Source organism: Haemorhous mexicanus, chromosome 10 (assembly GCF_027477595.1).
Source record: "Haemorhous mexicanus isolate bHaeMex1 chromosome 10, bHaeMex1.pri, whole genome shotgun sequence".
Classification (NCBI taxonomy): domain Eukaryota; kingdom Metazoa; phylum Chordata; class Aves; order Passeriformes; family Fringillidae; genus Haemorhous; species Haemorhous mexicanus.
The window spans coordinates 14,838,624-14,864,341 of record NC_082350.1 but is presented as its reverse complement, the minus strand read 5'-3'; the positions used below and the strand labels follow the sequence as shown (position 1 = coordinate 14,864,341).

At 40.6% G+C, this 25,718-nt stretch overlaps 1 protein-coding gene across 7 annotated transcripts in view; it reads right to left on the bottom strand.

Moving 5' to 3' along the window:
- Positions 1–25,464, bottom strand: part of ATP13A4 (ATPase 13A4) — a 37,363-nt gene extending 11,899 nt beyond the window's left edge. For 6 of the 7 annotated variants that reach the window (XM_059855463.1, XM_059855467.1, XM_059855466.1 and 3 more), the window contains exons 1-18: positions 25,300–25,464; positions 17,552–17,725; positions 14,964–15,098; positions 12,741–12,811; positions 12,571–12,651; positions 11,649–11,718; positions 10,683–10,817; positions 10,201–10,273; positions 9,433–9,564; positions 8,087–8,257; positions 7,514–7,671; positions 5,890–6,078; positions 5,514–5,575; positions 4,644–4,794; positions 3,959–4,045; positions 3,137–3,290; positions 2,422–2,533; positions 594–718 (exon numbers count right to left, since the gene is read on the bottom strand). In XM_059855463.1, coding sequence (XP_059711446.1) covers positions 594–718; positions 2,422–2,533; positions 3,137–3,290; positions 3,959–4,045; positions 4,644–4,794; positions 5,514–5,575; positions 5,890–6,078; positions 7,514–7,671; positions 8,087–8,257; positions 9,433–9,564; positions 10,201–10,273; positions 10,683–10,817; positions 11,649–11,718; positions 12,571–12,651; positions 12,741–12,811; positions 14,964–15,098; positions 17,552–17,725; positions 25,300–25,362 — 2,143 coding nt within the window. In that variant the 5' untranslated portion in view covers positions 25,363–25,464. The remainder of the gene's footprint in view (positions 1–593; positions 719–2,421; positions 2,534–3,136; positions 3,291–3,958; positions 4,046–4,643; positions 4,795–5,513; positions 5,576–5,889; positions 6,079–7,513; positions 7,672–8,086; positions 8,258–9,432; positions 9,565–10,200; positions 10,274–10,682; positions 10,818–11,648; positions 11,719–12,570; positions 12,652–12,740; positions 12,812–14,963; positions 15,099–17,551; positions 17,726–25,299) is intronic. The other variant, XM_059855464.1, reaches the window with a different exon arrangement.
- Positions 25,465–25,718: the final 254 nt, after the last annotated feature.

The following is a 25,718-nucleotide window of genomic DNA, read 5'->3' as shown; positions in this document are numbered from 1 at the left end:
TCCATATGGGGAATGTGCTCCTAGATTATTTATTTCAAACAAAACCATTAAGGGGTTCAGTGCTAAGTTGCTGCTGGTATCCTTGATTCTCATTGACTGGCTTTGGTGTATGTGGGCTGAAAGGGGTGAGGCCCAAGTCTTTGGACAATGGAAAAACTTGGGGTTATTATATTGGATTTGGTTTATTGGATTTGGATAGAATAGCCCTTCAAGAAGAAGAAAAAAAAAAAAAAAGAAAAGAAAAAGAAAAAAAAAAAGAAAAAAAAAGACAGGCACTGGTAGGCATGAGTTACAGATGTCAAAAGGTTTGGAGATTTGTCCTGAGCACACATGCCCTGTTTCTGCTCATTTCAGGAGGCCCTATTAAAAAGGGATCTTGCATAACAAGCAAGAATTAGAATCAGACAGGGCCTGGTGAAGTTGCCAGGGACAACATGGTTCACCTTATGTCATTTTTAAAACAGATGCTTCTTGGATTAAATATCCATGCCTTCCAACTAGTGGTGTTGACAACAGAAGACTTTTCACTTAAACATTGTTGGACTCCCTGTGTGGGCCAGTGACCACAAAAACAATCCACCTTTTTTAGATACCTGTGACCATAACACTCCTGATGCGGGCAGCACTGAGCTCTTCCAGAACAGGCTTTGTGTCCCTCTTTAATCGATTCTCCATTATCAGCAGGCCCAGGAATGTCAGATCAGATTCTACCTCCTCCCTAACAGTTAAAAAGAGACAGACACATTTAATTATTTATTTTCCCTTTGTCACCATTGGATTTGGTGATAGCCACTTATAACTATCAACCATCCCACCTAACTCAAAAGAATTAAAATAATTAGTTTGTTTTCTGCAGACCCAGGATGTCTGTCTTTTGCAGTGCTACCTCAATACCAGCAGTGCTAATTCAGTACCAGAACCCTGAATTTCCTGCAGGACTCCCAAACTGGGGTGGTCTGATTTGAAAAGTCCCTGCACACTAGACCTTCTCCTTTGAGGACTGTACAACAAAGAAACATACCTTAGTAAATGTGTCTGCTCCTCTTGGCAGTGAGAGCAAACAGCCTGTGGAAATTTGTTTTCCCCAATTTCCTCCAATTCTGTTTTCCCCTGCATTTCTCTTTTCACCTGTGCTATTGCTTTTTTACAGCTGAACATATGTAACTAAGAACAGAACTGAGTAGACACCCCACCCCTGAGTCATGAACTAGAGGTCTCTCGGGGACACAGGCTGACTCTGAAGAATTTGAAAAAAAGAAAAGCTTTCAAGGAGATGCCAAACACTTGCATGGCAGTCAGAATAGTTGAGTCAGGTGGTGCCTGAATGGTCACTGCTTTCCCAGCAGATCTGTGTTTGACCAGCAGCTTTCTTCTTTCTCTTGGCAGCAAAAACTTCACACATACTGTAACTGCATACACAACTGCAAAATCTGGGCCATTTCACACACATTTGCTCATTGAGTGGAAAAGTCTGTTATGACACCTGTGACAAGATTTATGTAACCACTTGCACTCTACCTCAGTATCATCAGCCCTTTCAGCAAAGCAAAAAACCCTGTGGAAAAGCAAGTGAGCCTCACCTGGATTAGGACCTGTAGCTAGTAAAGGCAGAGGTCAGCAGATGCTCAGTAACTGCAGATTTTCAGAAGTGGTGTTTCTGGAGTATCACACACAAAAGCAAAAGGCTTTTGGAAAAAACTATATGGATTCAATTGAGAAGTGCTCCTTTGTGAAGGACAGTTTCTACAAAACTAATACCACAAGCATAATAGAAGAGTTTGCTAACTTCAATAGAAACTAAACAGGGTAAAACTGAGAAAGCTAAATGAGGGAACTAACAGAACAGCAGAAGACAGTTTGCTCTGGGCTTTGTCATTTTCAAAACCCTAACTCTAGGCAGAGCAGTAAAAGAAGCCTTAGGCTGAGGCTGGTTCCAAGCAGAAAGCTGTGGAGGAAGCCATCCCCTTAGCATGCCTTTTCCTGCCTTTGAGCTGGAGATCACTACTGGGGGCCATCTACTTTATTTGCTGAATTGAAGAGTGTGAATGAGAAAAAAATTTTTTAAATACTTCTCTTCAGTTGAAAGCATGAGTAAATCTGCAAGGAGTCTAGTGTAAATGATAGAATGTGCATGTGGGCATGTGCTAGTGTTCAGAGTGTAATAATATTATGCTTCCTATGGTAACCCAGAGTTTAGAAATTTATTAATTATGTAAGGATTCTGTGCATGTGCCATAGGAGTGCCCTCTATCTAGTCCCAGGCCTGTATCCTGATTTAAATCAGATTCCCACTGGTCTGAATCTAACAAAACTCTGTACTATGATTCTGCTCTTGGCAGGAGCGATGTGGTGATGGTGCTTTGTGATGCACCCCTGGCCCATGGCTGAACGTGGTTAGGAGCTGCGTTTTTTATGGCTTACCTTGTTAGAGCAGCAGGTGGCTTCCCTGCCTGCAGAGATTTACAGGCCAGGCCAATGACCCGAAAGCCCTGGGCTGTGTAGAGCAGGAGCTTGCTTTCAAAGTTCGATGGGACTGTGCAAAAGAGGAAAACACAGTTTATCACAGCATGAAACTGCTTTCCAATGAAAGGAAGCCTTGTAGCATGGAAGGTTTATGTCCCAGAGGACCTGTACACCTAGAGTCTGCTGATAGGCCAAGCATGTCAAAGAAAGGAGTTTCTGTTCAAAGAAAGGAAATTTTGTTCAATAAGAAAATCTTTGCCTCTCCTTTATAATTTTGAACTTCGGTCCTAAACTGCAGACTTATCTTCTTCCAGGGTGTCATGAAGGATCTCTGCTTCTCTAGATGCCCTCCCAAGATTTGGAGAAAAAAACCCAACTTTTTTGAGGGAGGTGGACCTGTAGACAACTTTTCCAAATATCTATTCTGCCAGAGACTTTACATCTCGTATAGGAGTTGGTAGTTACTTTTATCTCTTATCTCTCTCAAAATCCTTCTGTGTTGAGAAGGGCTGTGTGAGAGCTTAGCCTTAGACTTGGAAGACAACAGAGACACTTTTCAGGCTTTAGTATAAAGTCTTAGACACAAATCTCATTTCAGCCTTCCATTTCATTGCATCATCCAAAGTCACTCATATGTATCTGTTTCTAGGATGCATTTATAAATGTTTGTTACCTGTTTCAGCTCTACACAGCATGGCTACTGTTTCAGGAGCCCCTTTTATGAAGGCCTGTGGGTCCCCACCAATTTCCTGGGCAATAACAGACATTCTTTGCAAGGCTGAGGAAAATGGGAACTGACGTAAAATGGTAATTCCTTCCACAGGGGCCTAGGAGAAAAGCAAGTGGATTACATACTCTAGCAAGGATTTTAATCTCAGACCAAAGGATTTTAGGTCTGTCCTTTGGGCCATAGTAAGAAGCTAACCATGTATAATGGGCTAATTTGTCACATTTAGAAATGACTGGTACATAAAGATGAGATTAAATTTGTGCAGAAATATTTAGCTTAAGCAGTAGGAAAAGTTCATTGACAATTTTAGCAGACTACAAAATGTAATTTACTGAAAGGAATTTACTAGTCCTATTTCTTTAATAAGACTCTGTTAGGTCTTACACTGGTCTGGCAAAGGGAAATTGTTGTCAGAAAGTGTTCCACCAGTGTATGCCACCAGTAAGGGTCTGATATCAGCCAGCAGACCCCACGGCATTCCCCACTCAGCTGAGTTCAGACTGAGTCTCAAGCCATGAGGACAGGCACATCCCTGAGCTGGACAATCTCTAATCCAGCATCCCCCTGTTTCTGGTGTGAGCAGCAAGCTCCCCCAGGCGTCTGTGATCAGATAGAGCAAGGCAAACTCTCTGCAGGCAGTACAGGAAAGACAAAGTGGGGAAGAGCTCTCTTGGACAAGGACACCCAAGCTTTCCTATACTGAAAGGTAACCCTTACACTGACAGTCTAACTTGATCATGGATGTGCATCTTGCAAGGAACTTACAGTGGTGGCTTGAAGTCCAGGTCTAACAACAGTGGCATGTGTGGATCCTTGATCTTCATTCTGGTGTCCGCTGGAATCATCTATCACCTGTGTATTGAAAGACAAAAATATTTCAGACTGAAACACCAGTACAGCTGAAAGGAACCTCAAGGATCCATTTAGAGCTTTTACTTGTCTCTATACAAGGTATCTTACTCATTCCTGGGAGGGGTAAGTCTGATGTAAAACTGAACACTTCCAATAATGGAAAATCCACTGCCTCTCTTACAATTGAGTAGAAAGCCTCACTGGCTTCACTAAGACACTGCTGTACCCTTGCACAGCAAATAGACAATGTCCTCTCACAGACAATAAATCCTTTATTCATTACAACAGAATTAAATAAAGGAAAATCTTTAGAGATAACATAGACTCAACGAGAAAATAATACACAAGAATTTGTATTAATGTAGAAAGGTCTGTTCTTGAACTATTCCACAAATCATCTGGATTTTTTTATCATCACAACATCATTGTAAGTAACAAAAATATTTTTTCATTTCAAAAGAAACTCAATTATTTCTGTTTCACAGGAGGTCTTTAACAGAATTCCTGAGTTTTTCATGACTTTGACAGGTGGTTGGCTAAACCTGAGATGGCAAGGTGATCTCCCCACTGTTTGCATAACAACAAATCACAGCTTTACCCAGTTAGTGGCCTCGAACATTTTCACATCCAGGGGGTCTCCTTGGATCTTGCCCTCCCAAACAATTAATGAATGACAAACTGCCAGTGCTTTGAACACTGGGCCCCAAGGGAGTCCGTGGTCTGCAGGGAAACTGTGAATATTCTGAAAGCTAAAGCAAAAGAGAGCATAAAAGTTACTCTCAGAGAACACCAAACAACATAAAACTAATAGAAAAAAAATCCTAAACTGGGGGCAGCTCAGTCCCATCCTGAACCCAAACCACACGGATGTTCTGAGGACTTGTCCTCCAACATGAACTGCTTTTCATGCACCTATAAAGTCTGGAATACACATGCCCAAACCAGCTGTGCTATGCTAGTTAGGGAATCCAATGGGATGGAGAGAGGAACAGATTGTTATAAATATCTCCCTTGAAGCTTGTGCAAAGATTCTTTGAGTTCTGAAGCTGATATAAGTTTGAGCAAGTCTGTATATGCACATTTCTGGAAATGTAAATGGGCAAAATCAAGGCCACTGAAAGAGCAGAGTGTCAGTCTTGTGGGTAACAGTGATTTCCTGTCATAAAGGGTTGGGGTTATACTGCAGCTTTGAGATCTAACCCAGGCTTTCTACTGAACACTGTCTGCCCAGACGTGCTGTGCCAAATGCTGGCAACAGTGGCTGTATCTTTTCATCTGCAGCAGGACCCCTGGGATAAGGCAAGCAATTCATTTTCCAGAGGATAATAAAATTTAAAATCTAAACACGGGGAACTTCAACTGCTTAACTCTTAAGTAATACCTGTCTTTCAGATTTGGTCCTTTGTCTGGTAGAAGAATCCAATCACTAACAGAATTTAGATGCCATTGGCGTGTCAAGGAGCCTTACCAGTTTCTTTCAGAGGGCAGCAAGCCCCAAAGATCCAGGCCATCTTCTGTTAAGGTGCCAGTCTAAGTTAAAATGTACATTTAAATTAACTTCCCACATAACAGCTCCAATAGAAATTAAAAAAAAAAAAAAAGACTTATTTTAAGAAGTTACTGTCAAAAAAATACCAGCATGGTGCACAGCAAAAGTGCTACCGGACAATTCCTAGATTACAGAAAAACAAGAAATTGCCGCAGCTTCTGTTCAGACAAAAAGAACTGAAGTACAGAGCACTGGTTATTTTCCATCAACAATGGAAATGCTCATCAAACCCCAGCCTCCCACTCCCAGCATAGCTCCATTACCAATGAGGGCATAACCACCACACAGCCATTACTTTGTCAAAGCAGACAAGGTTCAGCTGTCCACACATGTTGATCCTCTGTGGGCTGATGCAAAAGATGCCCTTTTTCTTCAACCTCTGCTGGGTATAAATGATTCCTGTTGTCAAGGCAGCTGGCAGAGCTGGTGGGACAGCAATAGTGATAACATCCAAAGCCTTCTTCACCACTTCTCCTGTCTCCTCCTGACATAATAACAAGGACAGTTATCAGGAAGAGAGTGGTAAGAAGTGCTGCTTGCTCTGAGCCCACTTCATTGCTCCTCCCCTCCTCTGCAGTGCTCCAGGCTGTGCTGTTTTCTGCCCGTGGTCCACCACATATTCATCTCCATAAGAAATTAATAGGCTTGATTTAACCAGAGGCTTTAAAGCCTCATCACTGCTAAAGAGCAGCCTCCAGGCCTTCATCCATTCTCCATGCAAACAAACCTGCCAGACTCACAGCCTCCTCCAAAACACATGTGTTCAAACATGCCAGCTAGATCATTGCACCCTCAGTCAAACTTATTTTCCCATGACACAGCACACAGGAATCTGCCATTAATATGGGCATTCATCCAAATGCCTACAGGCACAGCTCTGGACTCCATGTTAAGGTGACAGATGAGACATATGGGATGGTGCTGAAAATGAGGGCAGAATGTATGAGCTAATGATTTCTTCTGACCTTATGTTCTAGGAGTTGCGAAAGAAAATTGCTTTTACCTGCAGGAAGAGACATGGAAGTAACAGTTACCTTTGTAAAAGCAATCTATAATTTGGGAGCTTAGAGGGTAAAACCAACTGCCAGGATGCTTAGTGTGGACACCGTTATCCTGAGAACTTGATATGAATGCTAAAGAATTGAAGGCTTTTCAAATTGAGGTCCCAGGACTGAGACACTGCAAACTAAAGCAAATTTGCCATTGAGAAGTACTTACAAACCATCACAGAGATCTACTATTACTACTTCTGAGCTTGGGACTTTGACCACAAATCTTGCTGCATTTGATGTGCTGAATTTCTGTCATGTTCTGGTTCTCCCTTCATTGATATTGTCTCAGACCACAGAACACACCAGTTTGATCATATTTTGTATCTATTTTATGTTAGAATGAAGTACTTACCACCCACCTTTAGATAAACCCTCACAGAAGAGAAAGAATTTAGTACATCCTGTGATTCAGTCTTAAAAGATTGACAAGACAATTTCAGCAATTGAGATAGCATCAGCATGTATTTTACATATTACAATGGGGAAGTTAAATTAAAAAAAAAAAAAAAGGAAAAACTGCAAAGCAGACACAAGAATATGTTCTTAAACACACTTTGATATCCTAAGGGGAAATAATTTTCTGAGCCAATTGATTGTAGATTATTCCTCAGGAGAAAAATTATTCAAAACCTGAATTACAGAATCAACCTTAAAACTCATGACTTGGACTTTACACTGGCAGAGAATTATCATGGCATGGAATGATTTCTTGAAAGCTTCTGAAAAAGTTCTAAATCAATTAGGCTTTAAAATTTGCAGAACTTCTGTTTACAGTGTATAACTGTTCTCACATTGACTTTGATGCAGGAGGATGAACTGTTTTAAAAGGGTTTCAGGTGAACTGTTTCTCCTGCATTAATAACTCACCCCATTAAGTGCAAACACACACACTGTGTAGATCATTCCAATGGCTGCAAATGCTATGAGGCACATCAGGAACCGGAGGGCATCTCTGTACAGCTTGAAGTTCATGGGTTTAGGGTAGAGAATGGACCTCACCAGATCCCCCTTGGCTGTGTTGAAACCTGGAAATAAAAATCATTCCAAGGGGAAAATATTTTTTTAAATTCTCTGTAAAGAATGGGGGGGTTTCAAAATTATTCATAATTTCTGCAACTTATGAAAGAAGGCCCAGGTGTTTCATTTTAGTGTATGTGACCTTATCTGCAGAATATAGAAAGGAGTTATTTTTGTCTTGGGGGGAAAGGATTTTTTCCATGTTTTAGAAGCAAAGCAAAATTCTTCTTGGTAATTATATGCTGGCAGTTTTTGTAGAAGTTATGCCAAGCAAAAAGAAACAATGTATAATAACTTAGCCCAGCCCAGGATAATGATTCTCCATGTGTCTGTTGTAAATAACTTAATGTTATATGATACTTTGTCAGACTGTTCCAGTGAAAAAAATCATGGAAGGAAAAGTGAACTCAAGTGTTGACTGACCAGTCTGCAGCACCACAGCTTTCACTACTCCTCTGTCATCTGCCTTGGTCTGGATGACCTCTGTTCCACAGAAGAGGACATGTTTTCTGTAATCCTCTGCACAGTACACTCTCCAGGGCTTCAAATTATCAGCTTGTGGTAGGTGGATCTTTGTTACAGGAATACTTTCTCCTAGGGAAGATTAGTTCAGATGAGGAAAACCGCAGTACACTTAATAACAGCCTGCTGACTTTCAAATAAGTACCCAGACATCTAGATGGTAAGTTAAAGGCATTTACTAGAGAAACCAGCTTACAGAAATTTTACTTTTATATTTTGACATCTTCAGAGTGAATAGAGCTTAAAGCCTAGCAAAAAAGAGACTGCCAGAGAAGAGTCTTCCTTTGCATCAGTACAGCAGCTTCATGTAAGTCTGAGAACTGAAAGCAGTTGAAGGACTCCCAACCCTGACCGTAGATGTAGAGACTTGAAAAGAGGCCTGAACTGTGTTGCATGACTGCCTTTGAATGGCCACAAGTTGTTTACCTAATTTGAACCTCATGTGCAGGTCACTACACATTCCCTCAAGCAGATGGGAACATGATATGCCTTATTGTCCCTCTCTAGTAAAAAGGAGAGCCTTTAGCTCAGTGCTTGACAGGTGACAAATACCCTATTTATGTCAAAGCAGACAGTAAGGTGAAGAAGAAATGTTTTGTGACAGCTGAAGTTTTCCAAATGAAACGTGTTTCTGGAATTTCTCATTTATATGAAATTTCAGCACTGTCAGTTTCAGTTTGATTCAGACCAAGACCAAATTTAAAGACAAGAAATACAACTGTGACCTCCTCTTGCACCAGAAATCCTGCTTTCTAGTAACCTCTCCCACCAGGTATGTCCTCCACTGCTATCACAGGAATGTGAGGCTAAGTGTCTGGACTGCTAGACAGACACTCCACAGGAGATGTTGCAGTGATGAGACATCCAGTGACAGAAACCCCTGTAGCCAGAGTGGACCGTGGGCCCTGTGTAGGAACAACTTTGCTTCATATCCATTTTCTTCTCCTGTCCTGCTCACTCCTCTTCACTGTCCACTCTTTCCCTTGTAATCAGATCACCTCTTCCTAAATGCTGCACCCCATGAAGGTAGGAAAGGATAAATAGCCCTTCCTAAGTCCATATTGTCTATTGAGACAATTACAACAATTCAATCTCTATTATATGGAAGAAAAAGAATCCCCTTCTCGGCCAGCTCTGGACTGTCTCACAGAAAGGGATGTGCATGATAACTCTGTCTGTCCTGTGTCCCTGAAGCCATGGGGCAATGATGGTGTTCAGGTGGCAAACCTGGGAGGGATGAGCTGTACCTGTCAGCATGCTTTCATTTACAGTGCACTGCCCGCTGACCAGGATGGCATCACAAGGCAAAAGGGTTTTGCCCTCTTTCAAAATCAGCAAATCTCCAGGAACAAGATAGTGTGATTCCAGCTCTTGGAAACCTGAAAATGAAAAGCAATGAAAACTTTCTGCTTCATATATTTCTCTGTAGCAAGAGGGAAAAAATACAAGGAACTAATTGCTAAATAGAATTCTTTGTAATGGCTAATAAGCAAAGGACCAGAGTAGGACCTATGTATGCAACCTCCAATATTTAAGAAAATCCTAGGCATCAGTTCCCATTCTAGAATTCCTCCTTATCTACCCAGGATCCCAACTACTGGTTACTGTTCCATTTCACTGACCTAACTGAAGAGCCTTGGATCTAAATTTCGTTATTTGACTTCATCTCTTTGGATTGTGCTCTAGATACCTTTACAATGAACAGACTCTGCATGGAGCAATTAGGTGGACTCACAGCCATTTAATGGCTATGTTGTTTCTATGTCAGCACTGGTTTAAGAAAAATTACTTTGTTTTCCTGACAATTTTCAGCTAAGGCTGAACTCAATTATTAATATGTTTGATATGCCACAACACATTTCCAAGTCAAATTAACTCTTTGTGCAGAAGTGAGTTAACTGAGCTGAGAAACTGAAGATTAAAACCACTTTAGAATAAATCTGTTACTATACATGCTTTATATAAATTGCTATAGAAACAAAGCATATTATAAAAAAGAAGCATAGAGGAGTCACCTTCCTTATTTCTGCAGACAGTGACCATGATGTTGTTATGAGACTCAACCAGTCTGTGCAGTTTAATGGATTGCTATAAATTAAAGAAGAACAAACAAAAGTGTTACATCTTACTTACATGATGCAATTTGTCCCCTAACAATTATTTCCTTTTGTTATTTGTGGTTATGAGAACCTTCAGAAACTGGGCTCCAGCTCTACCAGGAACTATACAACCACAGAGAGAAAGAAATTCCCCACCCTAATTACAGAGAGCGTAACAAAATGTTAGCAGGTGAAGCACTGGAATGGGGAAGGGAGGATGTGGATAAGGTACCACACAGAGGTTATGATGACTAGGAGGCCAGGCCATTGCACCTGCTACTACACTATGTCACAAGACTAGACCTCTGAGTAAGTCTTGTAGCACTGTGTGCATGTTGAAACATGCTGGCCTGTCCCAGACATTAAATCTGCCTTGTGGAAAATGTAAGGTGTCTCACCTTTCTAAGATCATATACGGCCAAAAATATGGAGAGGAGAGACATGAATATGATGGCAATGGCATACTCCATGTAATCTTCAGCAAACCACAGACACACACTGAACAGCTGGAACACGTAAAATGGATTTAGGACCTGTTTGGAGAGACAGCAGTGGTAAAGAGCTGGCCACATTTAAATGGTCCCAATATACTTAGACAGTCCAACCTGTTAGAAGAGGGCTGGAATAAGAGACATTAAGTATTGGGACTTCTGACTTCCCTTTGTAATTTTCTCAGCAGTCACTTTATTGTGACTGCTGAGAAATCAGATTGGACCATCTTCATCTGACAGAAGGGACAAATAATATGGACCAATAGGATATTATTTGGGATGTCAATGACTCAGCCCAGTCCTTGTTTTGTTTGCTTCTTACAAGAAATGTAACAAAGGTGAGAGAAGAGCAGATTGTGCTGTGAGCATGGAGCTCACATACCTTTGCACACTGCCACAAACACCCTGTTTAGGCCACATATAGGCTGTTCCTGTCTGAAAAAGATATTGGTGCTTTGTGTGGTGCTGTGCCCAAAATCACAAGCTCACTGGAGTTCTCTGCAGCTATAGGCATGTACCAGGTACTGCTGTCCACTTAACCCCTGTTGATTAAAAGACAGTCCTTGTCTGGAAGGTTTGATCTCCAGTGCAGCTTGGAAACCTTCAATGGCCCTCAGAAGGCAAATAGAATGAGCTCCTGGGACACAGATACATAGAAATATCAAGCAGACACACAGGTATGGAGATGGAGGATAGGAAAAAGGGAGAATGAAGGAATTTATGATGATTTCATGGAACAGCTTTTGAAACAGGATTTGAAAAAGGAATGTGCTTGAAGAGTGAGTAGTAGGAAGTTAAAACAGATATAGAATTAATTATATGCACACATGGCCTCCCAAGCAGCTTGGAATAAAAGCAACAGAAATACTTAACCTCTTTGATGAGTAGTTTCCAAATAGGGATCACTGGAACATCAATAGTGTTTGGCCCACACATAACTCTCCTGCATGGGATAAAGATACATCGCTCATAGATAAAATAGTGACAGCGTCACTTGCTCAAGAAAATACAGATTTCAGTAGTCATGAGAGCTTCTTTTGATCCCAGTTTAAAAGCTGTGAGGATATTTTTCCAAGAAAAGAAATTTAAATGTCTCTACAGTGCTTACATCTGAAAAGATGGAGGTACCAGTGACATCTACTTATGCAGGAAAGAAGTGTAACACAACCTATTAGGCAAATGTTTCTATCATACAATAATTACTTTGAGAGACCATAAGCAAAGGAATTCTGCATCTAAAACTAAGTGATACAAACCCAAATAATTTTGCAAAAAGTTAAGAATGATAGGAATGTAAGATTTGTCATGAGCTAAGGTCAGGAGCTGGATTTTCAGTATTCAATCAAATGAAGATTATTTCTCTATTTACCAGTTTCATAAATACATGTTCTGTAACTTGCTTAATGATACAGTAGTTTATGAGAATAAGTTCAATAACTAGAACTAGTTGATTTGGAGCTCCAGTGAAGAAGCAAACACGCAATTTATCTGCACTCTTCCACAGAGACTTTCTCTTACTCCAAATAAGAACTGCTTAAAGTTAGTTACAGGACATAGTTATTTCCTGATTGAGAACAAAAACAAGGATAAATACTGAGACACTTCAAAAACTTTAACAAGGAATAAACAACATTCTTTAGCTCTTTTCATTCAATATTTCCATGCACGACTGTTACATCTAAAATTATGTGCGTATTAATAAATACACAAAAAATTTGTGGGAAGTGCAGCAACAGTTCAAATTTACACATCTTTGAAACCAATAAGTTGAGTGTTCATGTTTTACAATGAGTACCTGACATTCTGTTCATTGCAGGTGAGACCAGAACCAAATTTATCATGTATAGCTGAGCAAGTGTAGTGGTCTTCTAGGACTCTAAAATAGAAAGGGAGTATGTTCCTTAGGATGTTATTCACAAAGACACTTCACTTCAGAGACTTGTGCAACCAGTTCAGTGAACTCACCCAACTTTCTGGAACTGTTTTGTATAGACATTCCAGACATAGTGGATTTTTTGTACTTGGATAGTTTTCACCTAGAAAACAAGACAGGGACAACAATGCATGCAACACAGCAAACAAAAATACTCTGAGACTTGCTCACAGAGCTCAACTGGGCATCCTCACTGGGGTCATGTACAGATTAAGGAAATTTTATGGGGGCAAGGAGGGAGAGAAGACAGGATTGCATTCACTGACACACAAGATGAATTATAGATTGGGATCTCCAATCTATAACTGGGGAACAGTGCGGGTTCCAGAAAGCTTTACAGATCTTTAGGTCAAGCAAGAACAAAGCAGTGTTCTTTCTGCAGAAAGGAATAATCTTCACTCTGATCTCACAGAATGAATGTAAGAGATCACTGATGCCATGGTGGTTACACAAGCAGGTGAAAAAACCAATGTCTCCCTTGTCTTCTGTCTAGTTTTGGGGGCTTTGGGCCATTTCCAAGCATGGTGCTGAGTCTTTCAGCCAAACAGATGTGCCAACAGACAAGAAAGGCCATCCCAGGATACTGAGTCACTGCGAATGCTAAGCCCTAGCAGAGCAGTTATCCATTAGGAGCACAACTGTCATTTACAACTTGCAAGAGGAGTCTGTCCTGTCCAGAACAACAATAACAAAACCTACTAGAGATAATGGCACTTCCTATAAGCTGGCAGAAGGCAGGGCTATACACCTGTACACATGAGTGATAAAGAAATGAGCTCCAGGGAACTCTCCCTACCCAGTGCAATAAGCATTATTATAGGCCAATGAAATCAAGACTCAGCTCATCCACTGACTCAAAAAGGAGCTATAACCACAGTCATTAACTTAACGAGACATCTGAAGTTAGGATTTCATGCAATAGGAGCTGCAATATCTGCAATGCTAAAAACTGGAGTGGGAAGCAAGGGACTCAGCTCCCTGTCAGAAGAGGTCCTTGGACAGCTCTCGGGCACTACACAGAACTCTGTGCACTCAGGTAGCTTAAATGGAAAAAACATTTTGAAATTTAATTATAAGTAGAGGCTTTTGAATTGCTAGGGAAAGATTAAACTGTTCTTTCTTTGCTGCTTTTGGTCTGGTCTTTTCTATATAGACTTTTTGATTGAAAGTGGTGTTCGAAGGGCCTGTTATTTGAGGCTATATTTGGCTTTTTTTTGTTACTAATTTGATCCTCAAAAGAATCTAACAGACCTGTCTCCACTTTTCTTCATATTGTGCCAGTTGATTAAATTAGTTGGCACTAAATTTCCTACATACATTAATATATGTCCACAGCAGAAATAGCAACAGCTTTGCTCAGCTAAAGTTAGGTTTATATTGAAAATATTTACTAAAAATTGTTGTAGATATAAAAAGTAATTTTAGTAAGTTAGAAACTTATTTCCTGAAAGGGAAAATAACTCTTTTCTGGATTCCTCAGTGCAGAGCTCTAGTACCTATAATCAAGAGACAGATTTAGCAAATGTATCGTTTTGGATTCCTATTGCTCACACAAACTTAACATGTGCCTAAGCAAGGCACATAGCTGAACTGTCTGGTACATGTTTTAGACATGAGATAATTACATTTGCTCAGCTGATGAGGGACATTGAGATCTGCTTGGATCAATCCATCATCTACCTTCTCCCCAGTGTCTCACAGGGATCTCAAATCTGTGGGACTGGCAGAAACCAGGATACATTTTTGCAAGAAATGGTCTATTAACCCAACTCCAGCAAATGCACTTTAAAGAAGAAATAGGTGCATAAAAAGGCAAAGAAGCAAAATGTGTTGATGAAACATTTCTGGAAATGCTGATCTAGCTCAGGTGCTTTTCTGTTCTATTCCCTATCTGCATTCATCGCTGTTTTCAGGTTACTGGGACAGCTGCATTCAGTTCTGTACAGTCTCCTTCCAGACACACAGTCACCCCTAAATTCCCTGATTCCTATGCCAAGAATGTTTTTTTTTAATTTGGAACTGATTCTCCACTGCAAACCCTTGTCTCCTGAAGCTCTCCTACTTATAACATAGGTTTTCTCTCAGAAATAGTGAGAATTCTCATTTCATAACCCCCCTCAGAATAAGAGAGGAGTTTTACAGAGGCAACTACAGTTGAATACAGTTCTTTTCTTTTCACAGCTCATTTTTACTCCATGAAGCATGGCTGAGATTTGCCATCATCTCCCAGATGCTGCAGAGAATACTTTACTTACTAGCAAACTTGGCTTCATTATGGCTTTGCTGAAGATTGAGTCTTCCTCAGTGGCTGGATAGTCTGATCTACTTTTGATAAATGCAGACACAGAGATCCATGTCACAGTCTTACGAGAATAAGTCTGAAAATCATCCTAAGTGGGTATAGAAGAGAAATGTCACAATTTGCCCCAAACACAGACCAAATTCACTTTCACCTTGGAGTCAATGTTTACAGCAGCCTTTCTAGAGCACTACTCTGGCTTTTTTTAAGGATTAGCCAACAGAAGCCTCCCAACACTTGTGATTTAGAGAAAAATCATTAGAATAGGAACAGAACCACTGTCCTGTCAAAATGTGAGTACTGCAAATACTTCAGTGACCACAGGTCTGGTGTTTGGCTGATAAGGATGGAATGTGAACACCCAGGTCAAGATCTAGGGCAGGCAAACAGCACAAGACAATCTGAGATGCAGTGACCGTGCTGTAAAGGGAAGATCAAAAGGAACACAGTGCTGTGCTGCAAAACGGATGTTTAGTGCCAGTACCTTTACAGCCACTCCTGAGTTAACACTTCATTGGAAGAAGTGTCAGCACTTATGGCACCTTAGTCAAGCTTTTACCACAAACCGAGTTCACGACCTTCCCATTTTTTATTAGAACTGCCTGATGACAAGGGTTGGTAGCACAGTCTGAGACATTTGAGCAACTACTGTATTGAGTAGCCTCATGCTAAGTTTCAGTCCCAAACACTGAACTATATGCATTAAGGACAACTATGAGACTGACTTACATTCTGTGTGCGACCAGTTTTGCAGTTATGAAAGTTTAATTGGAAAGGGGAAGAGTAAAAAAGATTTCTGTACCAAATATGAGCCCTTTGGAATAATTTAATTGTAAAAAAAAAAAAGAACTTTAATAATGTTTATATATCTTATTTGCCTGCTTTTCTTCTTAAACTGGTCTTTTGAGTAGAATGACATTTATTTTCTGATATTTTTCTTTAATTTAGATTTCAGAATGAGTAGACATTGGGATGCAGATTGAGATGGGAACCATTGAATAACACAGGTGCTCATCATTTGAACTAAAGTGAATCAAAATTCAATAACAAAAGTGAGTTAATAGGCTCTTATATTGCAAATGCAGAGATAATGATGACTTAAGAATTAAGGTTTTATGTGAAGCAAAAGATAATTCCGAGGATCAAGCTGATGAGATTACTTGTATCCTCATTAGCAGTAGACACACATCACACTTGAGAACTGATATAATCATAATGTAGCAAAACAAAACAAAACTGTCATTTTAACACAAAGGATCATGAAGGAAATTTTAAATTTTCAAACACTTAGAGCACATTTGAGAAAGCTTCTTGATAACAAGAATATACAATATGATTCAATTCCTGTTTAATTACACAAAGGATCATTTAAAAACTCATTTATTTGAAAAGTGCTTGGCATGGCACATCTTTTTAAAATTACACACAAGAATAGGTAATTAAAAATGCAAACTGAATTGAAGATTAAGAAGGGATATTAAGCGTAATATGATGTTTTTAATAAAAGAAAAAACATACCCCTAGACTATTAGGATGCAGATTATTTCATTATAAAGTATTCAACAGGCAGATCTATGATTTACAAAACCTGGGATTTTTACTACATGCCGCTGTGCTCATTTAAGAGGGCAGCTCAAACACAGAGGCAGTAAGTGATCCATTTTGCAATTGCAAACATTGAAAATGCCATTGTTCAGAAATCTTTGAAGCAGAACAAAGCAAATTTCTGGAAGTAAACCAACTCTGCCAGCTCCTGGAGTATTCAGGCTCAGCTGGTATTCAGACCCAAGTCTCAGTTTACTTCTTTAGGGTTGCAGTAGCTTCCCTGAAATAAACCCAAGGGTTTCCATAAGCTGTAGTGCTTCAGTACAGTCCTCAACAGGGAGTGACCTGTATCAGGAAACTATAGCAAAATGTGCCAGCTCTGAAAGCATTAACTGCAGGATTGCAAGCTTATTGGACATGGGGAAAGGCTGTGGGAAATGGAAACACAGAGCCAAGAAAACAAGCAGTGTAGGCTTGGCCTCTTCTGTGTACTGATCCCTCATGACACACTTGGACATTGCTGGGACGCTGCTAGACAAATGTTTAATTTGGCCCAGCAGATAAATTTTGGCAGAGAAGGACATCTTCTCCAGAACAGCCAAGTGATGGAAACAGGACCTGCTGGATGCTGCCAAACAAACAGATGCTTTAGAATCTGGAGCACAAGGCTACAATGTAGAAAGCACAAGGATGATAGAAGGGAGGAGGAAGGACTGAGAACAAACAACAGTCTAGAAGCCACAAGATATTACAGGTTTTATCAGCCCAATGTCTTTCACCTTGTCTGATCAGCTGTTATACTCCATTCCCATCATCATCATCATCCACATAATTTGTGGGATATTTGAAGTTCTTTAGATCAACAATGGTACACATAAGATACTATTGCAGGAAACCAGCAATGTAAGAGATTTCAGCCAACTGGATACCTTACAGTTAACTCACCTTCCAAATAGCCACCTACTAGGGACTAATTAAAAGATTGAAGTAGGCACCTACCGTTGTTCTTAGCAGAACAATATCCGCTTCTTCCAAGCTGCATCGGATGCAGTTTATCCACACATCCCACTCTGGCTTCCAGTAAAACAGCAGCCTCAGAGCCCCACAGGACAATATGTATCCAGCAATGCACAAGGCCCTTCGGCAGCCTTGAGTTTTGTAGCCAAATATCTCCTGTACAGCAAAAAGAAGACAAAAATGATTACTATTTCTCCTAAAGAAATGCCTGGAATACTATACATTCCTGTCACTCCCTGCTTTGCCATAGCTACTGTTAGGTATGGTGAAAACTAGGTACTGTGAAAAACAAGTCATAGAACTTGTATTTGGCTACTTTAAGTATCCTAAGCATGATTACCAAAAATTTGCATCTTCAAGAGAATTTTCATTCACCTTCACAAAATCCAGATTGCTGTATCCTGACCACTATTTTTATGTAGTTGTGAAACTCGGCATGAGACATTGTTTTGTGTGTGCATGAGCAGGAATGATAACAAAATATAGAGGTTCAAACCTTAATTCCAAGTCAGGAACTCAGATTTGACCATCAGCTTTTTTAAGGTCAGACAGCTGAAGAGCTTAAGTACATCTGCACCAGGGGATGGTGAGTGATCAGTGCAGAGCTGCTGCCTTTGAAGGGCTGCTCCCCTGCTCTAGCAGCAATCTGCACTAATGCACCTACACTTCAGAGACTCAGCCTGTGTCTCTGCTTGGTGCCGAATGACACTGTGCCTGCACCAGCTGGAGCTGCTGTGCACAACTTGGCACAGATGCAGCTTTTGGAGCTGTTACCCTCTTCCATGACAGCACCAGTATGGGGATTTTGAAGCTTGCTAATGTGCCATTGGCTTAACATCTAATGATGATGATGATCATGATGCTGATGATGCTGATGATGCTGATGATGCTGATGATGCTGACAATAATAATAATAATAATAATAATAATAATAATAACTGTTAGAAAGAACATCTAATGAACTCTTGCAGAATGCTTTACATGTGCAGAAGGACAAAGGAAGCTACTCATTTTAGTTGTATGAGTAGGTATTATTATTCCATTTTTAAAGCTGGAGAAATTGTTACAGTGAGGCAAGGTGACTTGCCTAAAACATGTCTGTCAGCATTACATTTAAGAGCTGCAGGTCTTGGTGCCATGGCCAAATTTCCTCTCAGTACTGCGAGCAGGGACTCAGTAAATGTGAAACAAAACGTATACAGGGCCTTTATAGAGAAGATGCAGCCTAAGCTAAGATGGGAGATTCCATGGCTGCAATTACATTAGGTGACCAGGAGAATTTGCTAGCATAAGGGTTAAGGTTCCTCAATTCCTTCTTCTGAGTATATCTGCAGCAACTGTGTAATCTGCTTCTGAGGATCAGATATCTGCAGCCGCAGATATTGCAAGATCCATTTATAAGGTGAGAAGAAGAGACAATGTAATTGTAAGGATGACTAATGCATAATTCCTGGTTCTGTGCTGGTGTCTTTGCTTGTTATGTGAAATGCAGGCCCTGCCCAGTGGTTCTACACACTGCCTCGGCACACCTGCTCTGTGGCATTCTCCAAAAGACAGACTCTGTCATCCTAGGCAATCTCCAAGAGGTTTCTAAGGTGAAGAAACTGGCAACTGTGAGGAAAAAATTATGGTGAACAACACAGGAAAGTGGCCTGCATTGCACAGGACCTGGTTATACCACCTGTGAGATGAACACACAGTATTTTCAAAGGCTTCTATAATCTCTGAGCAGACCAAGATAATAAGACAACTCTGCAGCAGATGGAAGGAAGCCCATGGAGGACAGCAGACAGGCAAGCTTGCTAGGAGGTAGTTGGTGTGGCAGTCATGAAATTAATTTTCACATGCTCCTACAACAAGGTAAAGAGTCTCCATTCAACTCTCTCTAGCTATAACCTGACCAAAAAGGTTAAAGAAATAGTGTCAGCACGCATATACAGAGTAATACATAGGACCATGTGAACCTACTCTTCACAGCAATTGCTTACTAGCAGGATCCAGATTGCTTACTAGCTTGGATCCAGACTTCACAGCTTGTAAACAAGGCAAAGGATCTCCCAAGGAGACAGAGACATCTAAGGGAAGAACTGTTAAAAGAACACGCCTTCAGACTTCCTTCAGTATATGGCTGGACCTGGAATAACTGGAATAGTATTTTCAAATTGGGATGGGCATGAATATCAGGGTGGGGAAGAACAGGACTGCTGCCATGTGCATCAAGCTTCTGCCTCTGAATCACTCCTTTAATTTCCAGTTTTTGTGTCTTACTTCTGATGTCTGAGAAGTCAGTAAGGCTGTACTAACAGAATTAAGGGGAAGGTGAATGCTCTGCATATGATTGGCAGCCATTTGGGATCATCTGTTGGCAGTCTTCTTCACTGAAATGTTCAATAGTTTCCCAAGTCTGATACAACAACATAACCACAAAACTAGAGCAAACTCTGTATTTCTCTGTATTTTTGCCTAGGAAACCATGCACCAATATATGAAAATATGTATGAGTCCCCCTATGCCAGCACATGTTTTAAGGCCTTTTTTCCAGATTAGTTTCAAGTCAAAAAGTGAATTGAATACATAGATTCCAAGGCACTCCCCAGAACCAAGCACGCATCAGTATTCCTCATCTTGAAATACAGAAGAGAGGTAGCAAGGAAAACAGCTCATCTTGGAAGAAAAGATATTCATTATGCTGTGTGCTGGATCTTGCTGCTTCCCACAAGGGACTTTCCTGAGACAGACAGAGAGAGAGAGAGAGAGAGAGAGATAGATAGATAGATAGATAGATAGATAGATAGATAGATAGATAGATAGATAGAAGGATACCATTGAGCTGTTCTGACCCTTCAAGGGCATGAATTGCCATATGAACAGAGATTTTAGTTCAAGTTTGTTGGTTCACGTCTTGATGAGTGTGACATTTCTGAATACAGCTGTTTAGGAGTTCTACAACGAGTAAGCTGGGAAAGAATAAGCATCAGATGTTAACTGATGCATCTGGGTGTCCATGAAGGAATCTACTGCCAAAACAAATAATTTCCCACAGTTTGGAAATGTCTGGAGTGGGTCACCTGGGCCATGTCAAGGAGAAGTAAAGCTAGGCAGGGAAATAGACTGAGCTCCAACTTTGACTTGTGCCAAAGTTCTCTGAGCCAGAACCTTTCAAGCTTAACTTCAGTACAGAATGTTCTGTTAGGTTGAGGAGTTTTTTCTGACCCTGTGCTTTCAGCTGGAAGGATTATAGCAATGAATGCTGCATTCATAAAAAAAAATAATACATGAATAACTCCTTGTTAAAGCAGAAACTTCTCACTCATCGGATAAGTAAAAATTAAATTCTTTAGAAGAATTCTCAAAACTCTTATCTTCCACAAGAAAGGTGAATATTAGACCCATAACAGAGGTATCCACAATGTGCATGAAGAAGGGAGGAACAGGCACACACATGGTGCACGTTTGTTTAGCCACATGAACAACTTATAGTAATTAGGGTTTAGAAATTCTTGAAGTTTATTTAGGATTCACTCAGCCTCTGCTACAAAGATCTACAAGCAAATGCATGTCCACTATGGCAAACAATACTTTCAAGGCTGGCAGAAGTCCTGCTGAGAGGACTGCAGTGGGAACATGTCTGTCAGGTTAGTTTTATGCTGTTAAGGAAATAACTTTTGCTGTGTTTCATTTCGTTGCACTCGTGCAGACATGCTTCTTTTGAAGAGGATCTGACTAATACAGATTTTCACCTTGACAACTTTTTTAATGCATGAACAAGTTTTTAGAGTCAAATGAGTGCATTTGGCATACAAAACAGTTCACAGTCAAAATTCTGGGTTCTTGAGTGCATCAGACTAGGAAATGGTGGAAAATAAAATGAAGATTAGCTGTCTGTAAAACTCCTCATAGGAGGTAACACCATCTACAGAATAGGCTGGTATACAGTTTCATCTCATCTCTATAGAATAATTTTTAATAAATTGCTGTGTACAGTAAAATTTTGTTTCCTCATTTGTTAACATCCCTTTTCTCTTGAGACTCACCACAGTCAAGTAGTGACTGTAACAAAATGGTTTGACTTGTGAGTGAAGGGTCTAAGAAGGGGCCAGGATTATTGGACAGAAAAAGCTGCCAGACCTGCTCAGTGGCAAGGTTCTTAGCTGTTTTTACAATACACAAAGCCAGCATTCAAGGGCTTATCACTCTAGTGTCCAGCAAGTCTTTGTTACTTATGTTTAAAATAAAAATTGCCTCTAACTTCCAGTTCATCTGCACAGCAGAATTTAAATGCAAATGTCAAACAAACTCAAGCACCTTTTTCTTTGGTAAAAACAAAGCCTGTAGCTACCATCAGGGAACCTAAACAGTGGTTGTGAATGGTCATATTTCTGGCAACCCCAACACCAAGTACCCTATTATGAGCAACCTGTTGCTATAACAACAGTTAATAGGATTAGACTTGAAAGACTGGCTAAGTTTCACAAGCAATTTAATAACTGAATCTCAGTCTTACCAACCAGAACCTGTTTCATCAGAGGTTTGTCCCTGTTCTCTCTGAAACCAGAAGCAACATTCACTATTGTTCCATTAGCAACAAGATTGTACCTTTCAGATTTTATTTCAGTTTTTCAAGTTACATTTTTTAAATTCAAAGTATATAAAATTCCTGTATCAGATTCCCTTCAGAATTGTGGCATCTCAAAGGATGCAGACAGCTGCCAAGATGCAGCAGTAAATTGGGGTGCACCAGTTCACTGTCTGCAGCTCCCCCATTCCTTCAGCCACAAGCAATGGGGGAACACATGCATAGGACAGGCTGCTGGAAAATCCTTCCCAAAGCAGCAGCCTGTCAAAGTCTATCACAATCTTTTGCACTGCAAGACTTAAGCTTCATATTTTAGGTTTTGTGCAAAGGGAATCATTATTCCCAAGCTGTGCTGAAAAGAACATCAAATTGGCAGAGAGCACAAAGCTGTGGTTTTACTTCCTCTTTGTATTCCACAGTAAATGTACTTCTCAAAATCTTCAAGCAGATTTTTCTGAAGGGAAGCATACTATTAGCCCTCTCTGAGGCAAGCTGCTGTGCCCAGAGTTCTCTCACACTACTAAGATCTTTCTGGTACTACAAATGGTTACGGAGAAAGAGTTTATCTCATGAGCTGAATATACTTTGCTAAGTTTTAGCTGCATAGCAGAAGAGTGAACTTCAATTCAAGCTAATGTTCTGCAGCAATTGTAAAGTAATACCAAAGACATACACCAGGATATACAGGTTAGATTTCCTAAGTCAGAGCGATTACTCTTAAATCCAGGACTATCTAGCACCTCAGCTATACCAAAAAATGGAAATAACAAAAGAAAGCTTCAAAGCATTTCCTCTTACTAGAGTTCCCCAACTTTCCTTAGCAAACAGGACAGCTGGTTCAACAGAGGGAAGCATTGCACATCCAGAGTTCAAGTGAATTACTTACATTCTTTCAAATTACTTGAACTATTCCACTCTGGAAGAACTGGCACTTGCACAGCATCAGCTGTTACATTATTAGATCAAGAGATCTGATCTTGTTTGAAAAGTCAGGAACTGCTTGTTAATAATTTGGTTCAGGTAGATTAAACTGACTGCTGAAAACAGCATCAAAAATATTTTTTATGGCTTTGAAATTAAAAAAAATTAAATTCTCTTTACTTCACATATTCTTCTTCACTCCTCTACTTAAAGACTTCTCTTTCTTCACAACTACTCTCATTTACATACTACTTTCTTTTCTCCTTTCACACAAATACACACATTAGCTGTTCTGTTTTTCTATACACACATTGCTTTTTTTCTCGTCCTCTTACAGTACCTCACACATCCTCAGGGATATTTTCCTCTCTCTCATACTTTTTTTCTCTCTTGCATCTATGTAACAAACACACATGCATTCCTGCCTAAATTAGCATAAATTGGCTACAGTTTTAATTGCATTTTCAACTCAAGTGCTTTAAAAGTCTTTTTTATTCAATTTCCATTTGGAAACGCCAGGTGAATGAGCACTGATCCTACTCACTGCAGGCATGGAGAGCATGGCAACTGCCAGACACTCTGGATTCATGGTGAAAACTGACTCAACAGTAGGCACACACAGTAGCTGTGCATGGAAAACCTCAGATTCACAGATCACTGAGCACCAGATTCAGGACACATGGGCTCAGTATGATACTGGTGAGAAACAAAAACATCTTTGGGATAACTGGCTCCATACAAGCACAGCTTGGGCGTCCCAGCAGTGCACAGCTGGAAGTGAACATTAATGGTACAATAGTGTGACTGTACACAGCACCAGACAATCCACTTAAACCTAATTAGCTCCAGCTCAATTCTGGCATTGCTAGAGACAGCACCGATAGTGGTGAGAGCACAACAGGGTGTTTATAGTCCTAGAAGGACAGGGCGGGGTGGAGCAGAGGCACAAACCCAGCAGCTGTTTGGAGCTGGGGAGCAGTGGCACATCAGCACCAGGGCTAGAGCCAGGAGCGGGGTGCTGCCAGCAGGTTTAGTAACCGGCCGGCGGAGCCAGTCGGGTTCTGCATTGCACGGAGCTAATTAGTCCCCACCCGCGGAGCCAGTGCCTTGTGCTTCCTGCACTGCTCACTCCGTGCTGCTGGGTGACTCTCGACTGCATTCCCCAGGTATGCATTACACAAAATGTGGTGTCTCCCCTTCCCTGGATGGCTGAGAGGGCTGTCTGAAAATCTACATTTTTCTTTGCAAGGTAACAGGTATCCATGTTTGCATGCGACACAGTCTCTTTCACTAGAACAGGAATGTCAGTGAAGAGATTTTGAAGACTTCTCCAGGATTTCTGAAAGTGAACAGTTGTGTCAACTTGGAAGTGACTGTGCTTGAATAGCTTTGCTATTGAAATCCTGCAGGTGCTCACAGCACTGGTCCAGTGACTCTGCAGCCCAGGAATTTTGAGAAGGACTGCATTTACCAGATATGCCTAAGAACTGTTGTACAGCTGCATCGTGGATCTGACATCTCCAGCAGAATCTATTAGAGGGACAGAATCCATGTGAATAGCTGACTCATAACACATAGTAATGCCAAAGCAGCTCAGAAGCACTAAATTCACTTCAATTGTGTATTAGCTTTACTATTTAACAGCATTGCCATGCAGGAGACCAGAGATTTTGTGTAATCATAGGACTTATTTCCAGATGTTACAAAATGCATACAAACACATTTCTCCCTGGGAAACTCTGGAAAGAAATGTAGTATTTCAGCATCTAAGAACCCCAGCTTTGGAGACAGTGTTGGCAATTCAACAGACTGCATTTGTCAGTAATTTATGCAAACATAACAGGTGTTTTTATGTTTTGGAGAAAGCCAAGGTTTCCAGTTCTCTAACTGGAGCTCATCCTGGAGACCCAGCTGTCAAATGGTTGAGGATGCCAGTCTGGCTCAACCCTCAAGCTCCTATTAAACCATCTCCATCTAGATTTGTAACACCACATGAATTATCCGTTCAGCCATCATCCCCTGTTGGAGGGGATAACCAGTTAAATCCAATGGACACAATCAACCTTATTTTCTTTCTGCTAAAAAAAAATTATATCCCTTTCTAACTGTATGTTTCTGCAAAGGAAACACCCCAACTAGCAACAACTCAATTACAGTCTGTAGCATTTTATTGCAGAACATGTGCCACCTTCTGCTTCAAGCTAAGAAAGACCTAGAGAGAGATACAACTCACCATCTCATTCTCTTCTCCCTGGTTAAGCTGTGCATAATGGTTCTTGGCAGGATTTTCCCCCATGAAATGACCCTCTGGAGACTTTCTACAGCACCCTCAGGACAGGTCTTCAGCATAGTGTGCTTGAACTTCTACATTGAGGAAGTGCTCTAAGTACACACCTTCCTTACAATTCTGATGATGTTTGAAGTAGGGAGCTCCTCCCTCTCTGGGGTTAGCAGGTAACACTTTATCCCTCCTCCCTCCATTCTGTTGTTGGAGTTTTGCAATTGTGAGGGTTCATGCAGAATTCAGTCAAAAATGCAAGAAAGAAAAAGTTCAATCTTACAAGTGTTTGACACAATATGACTTGAGAGCATAACTCTGGTAGGTGCAAGCAAGCGCTGCTGGCACAAAACTTTCAGGGGAGGGCAAGAGGG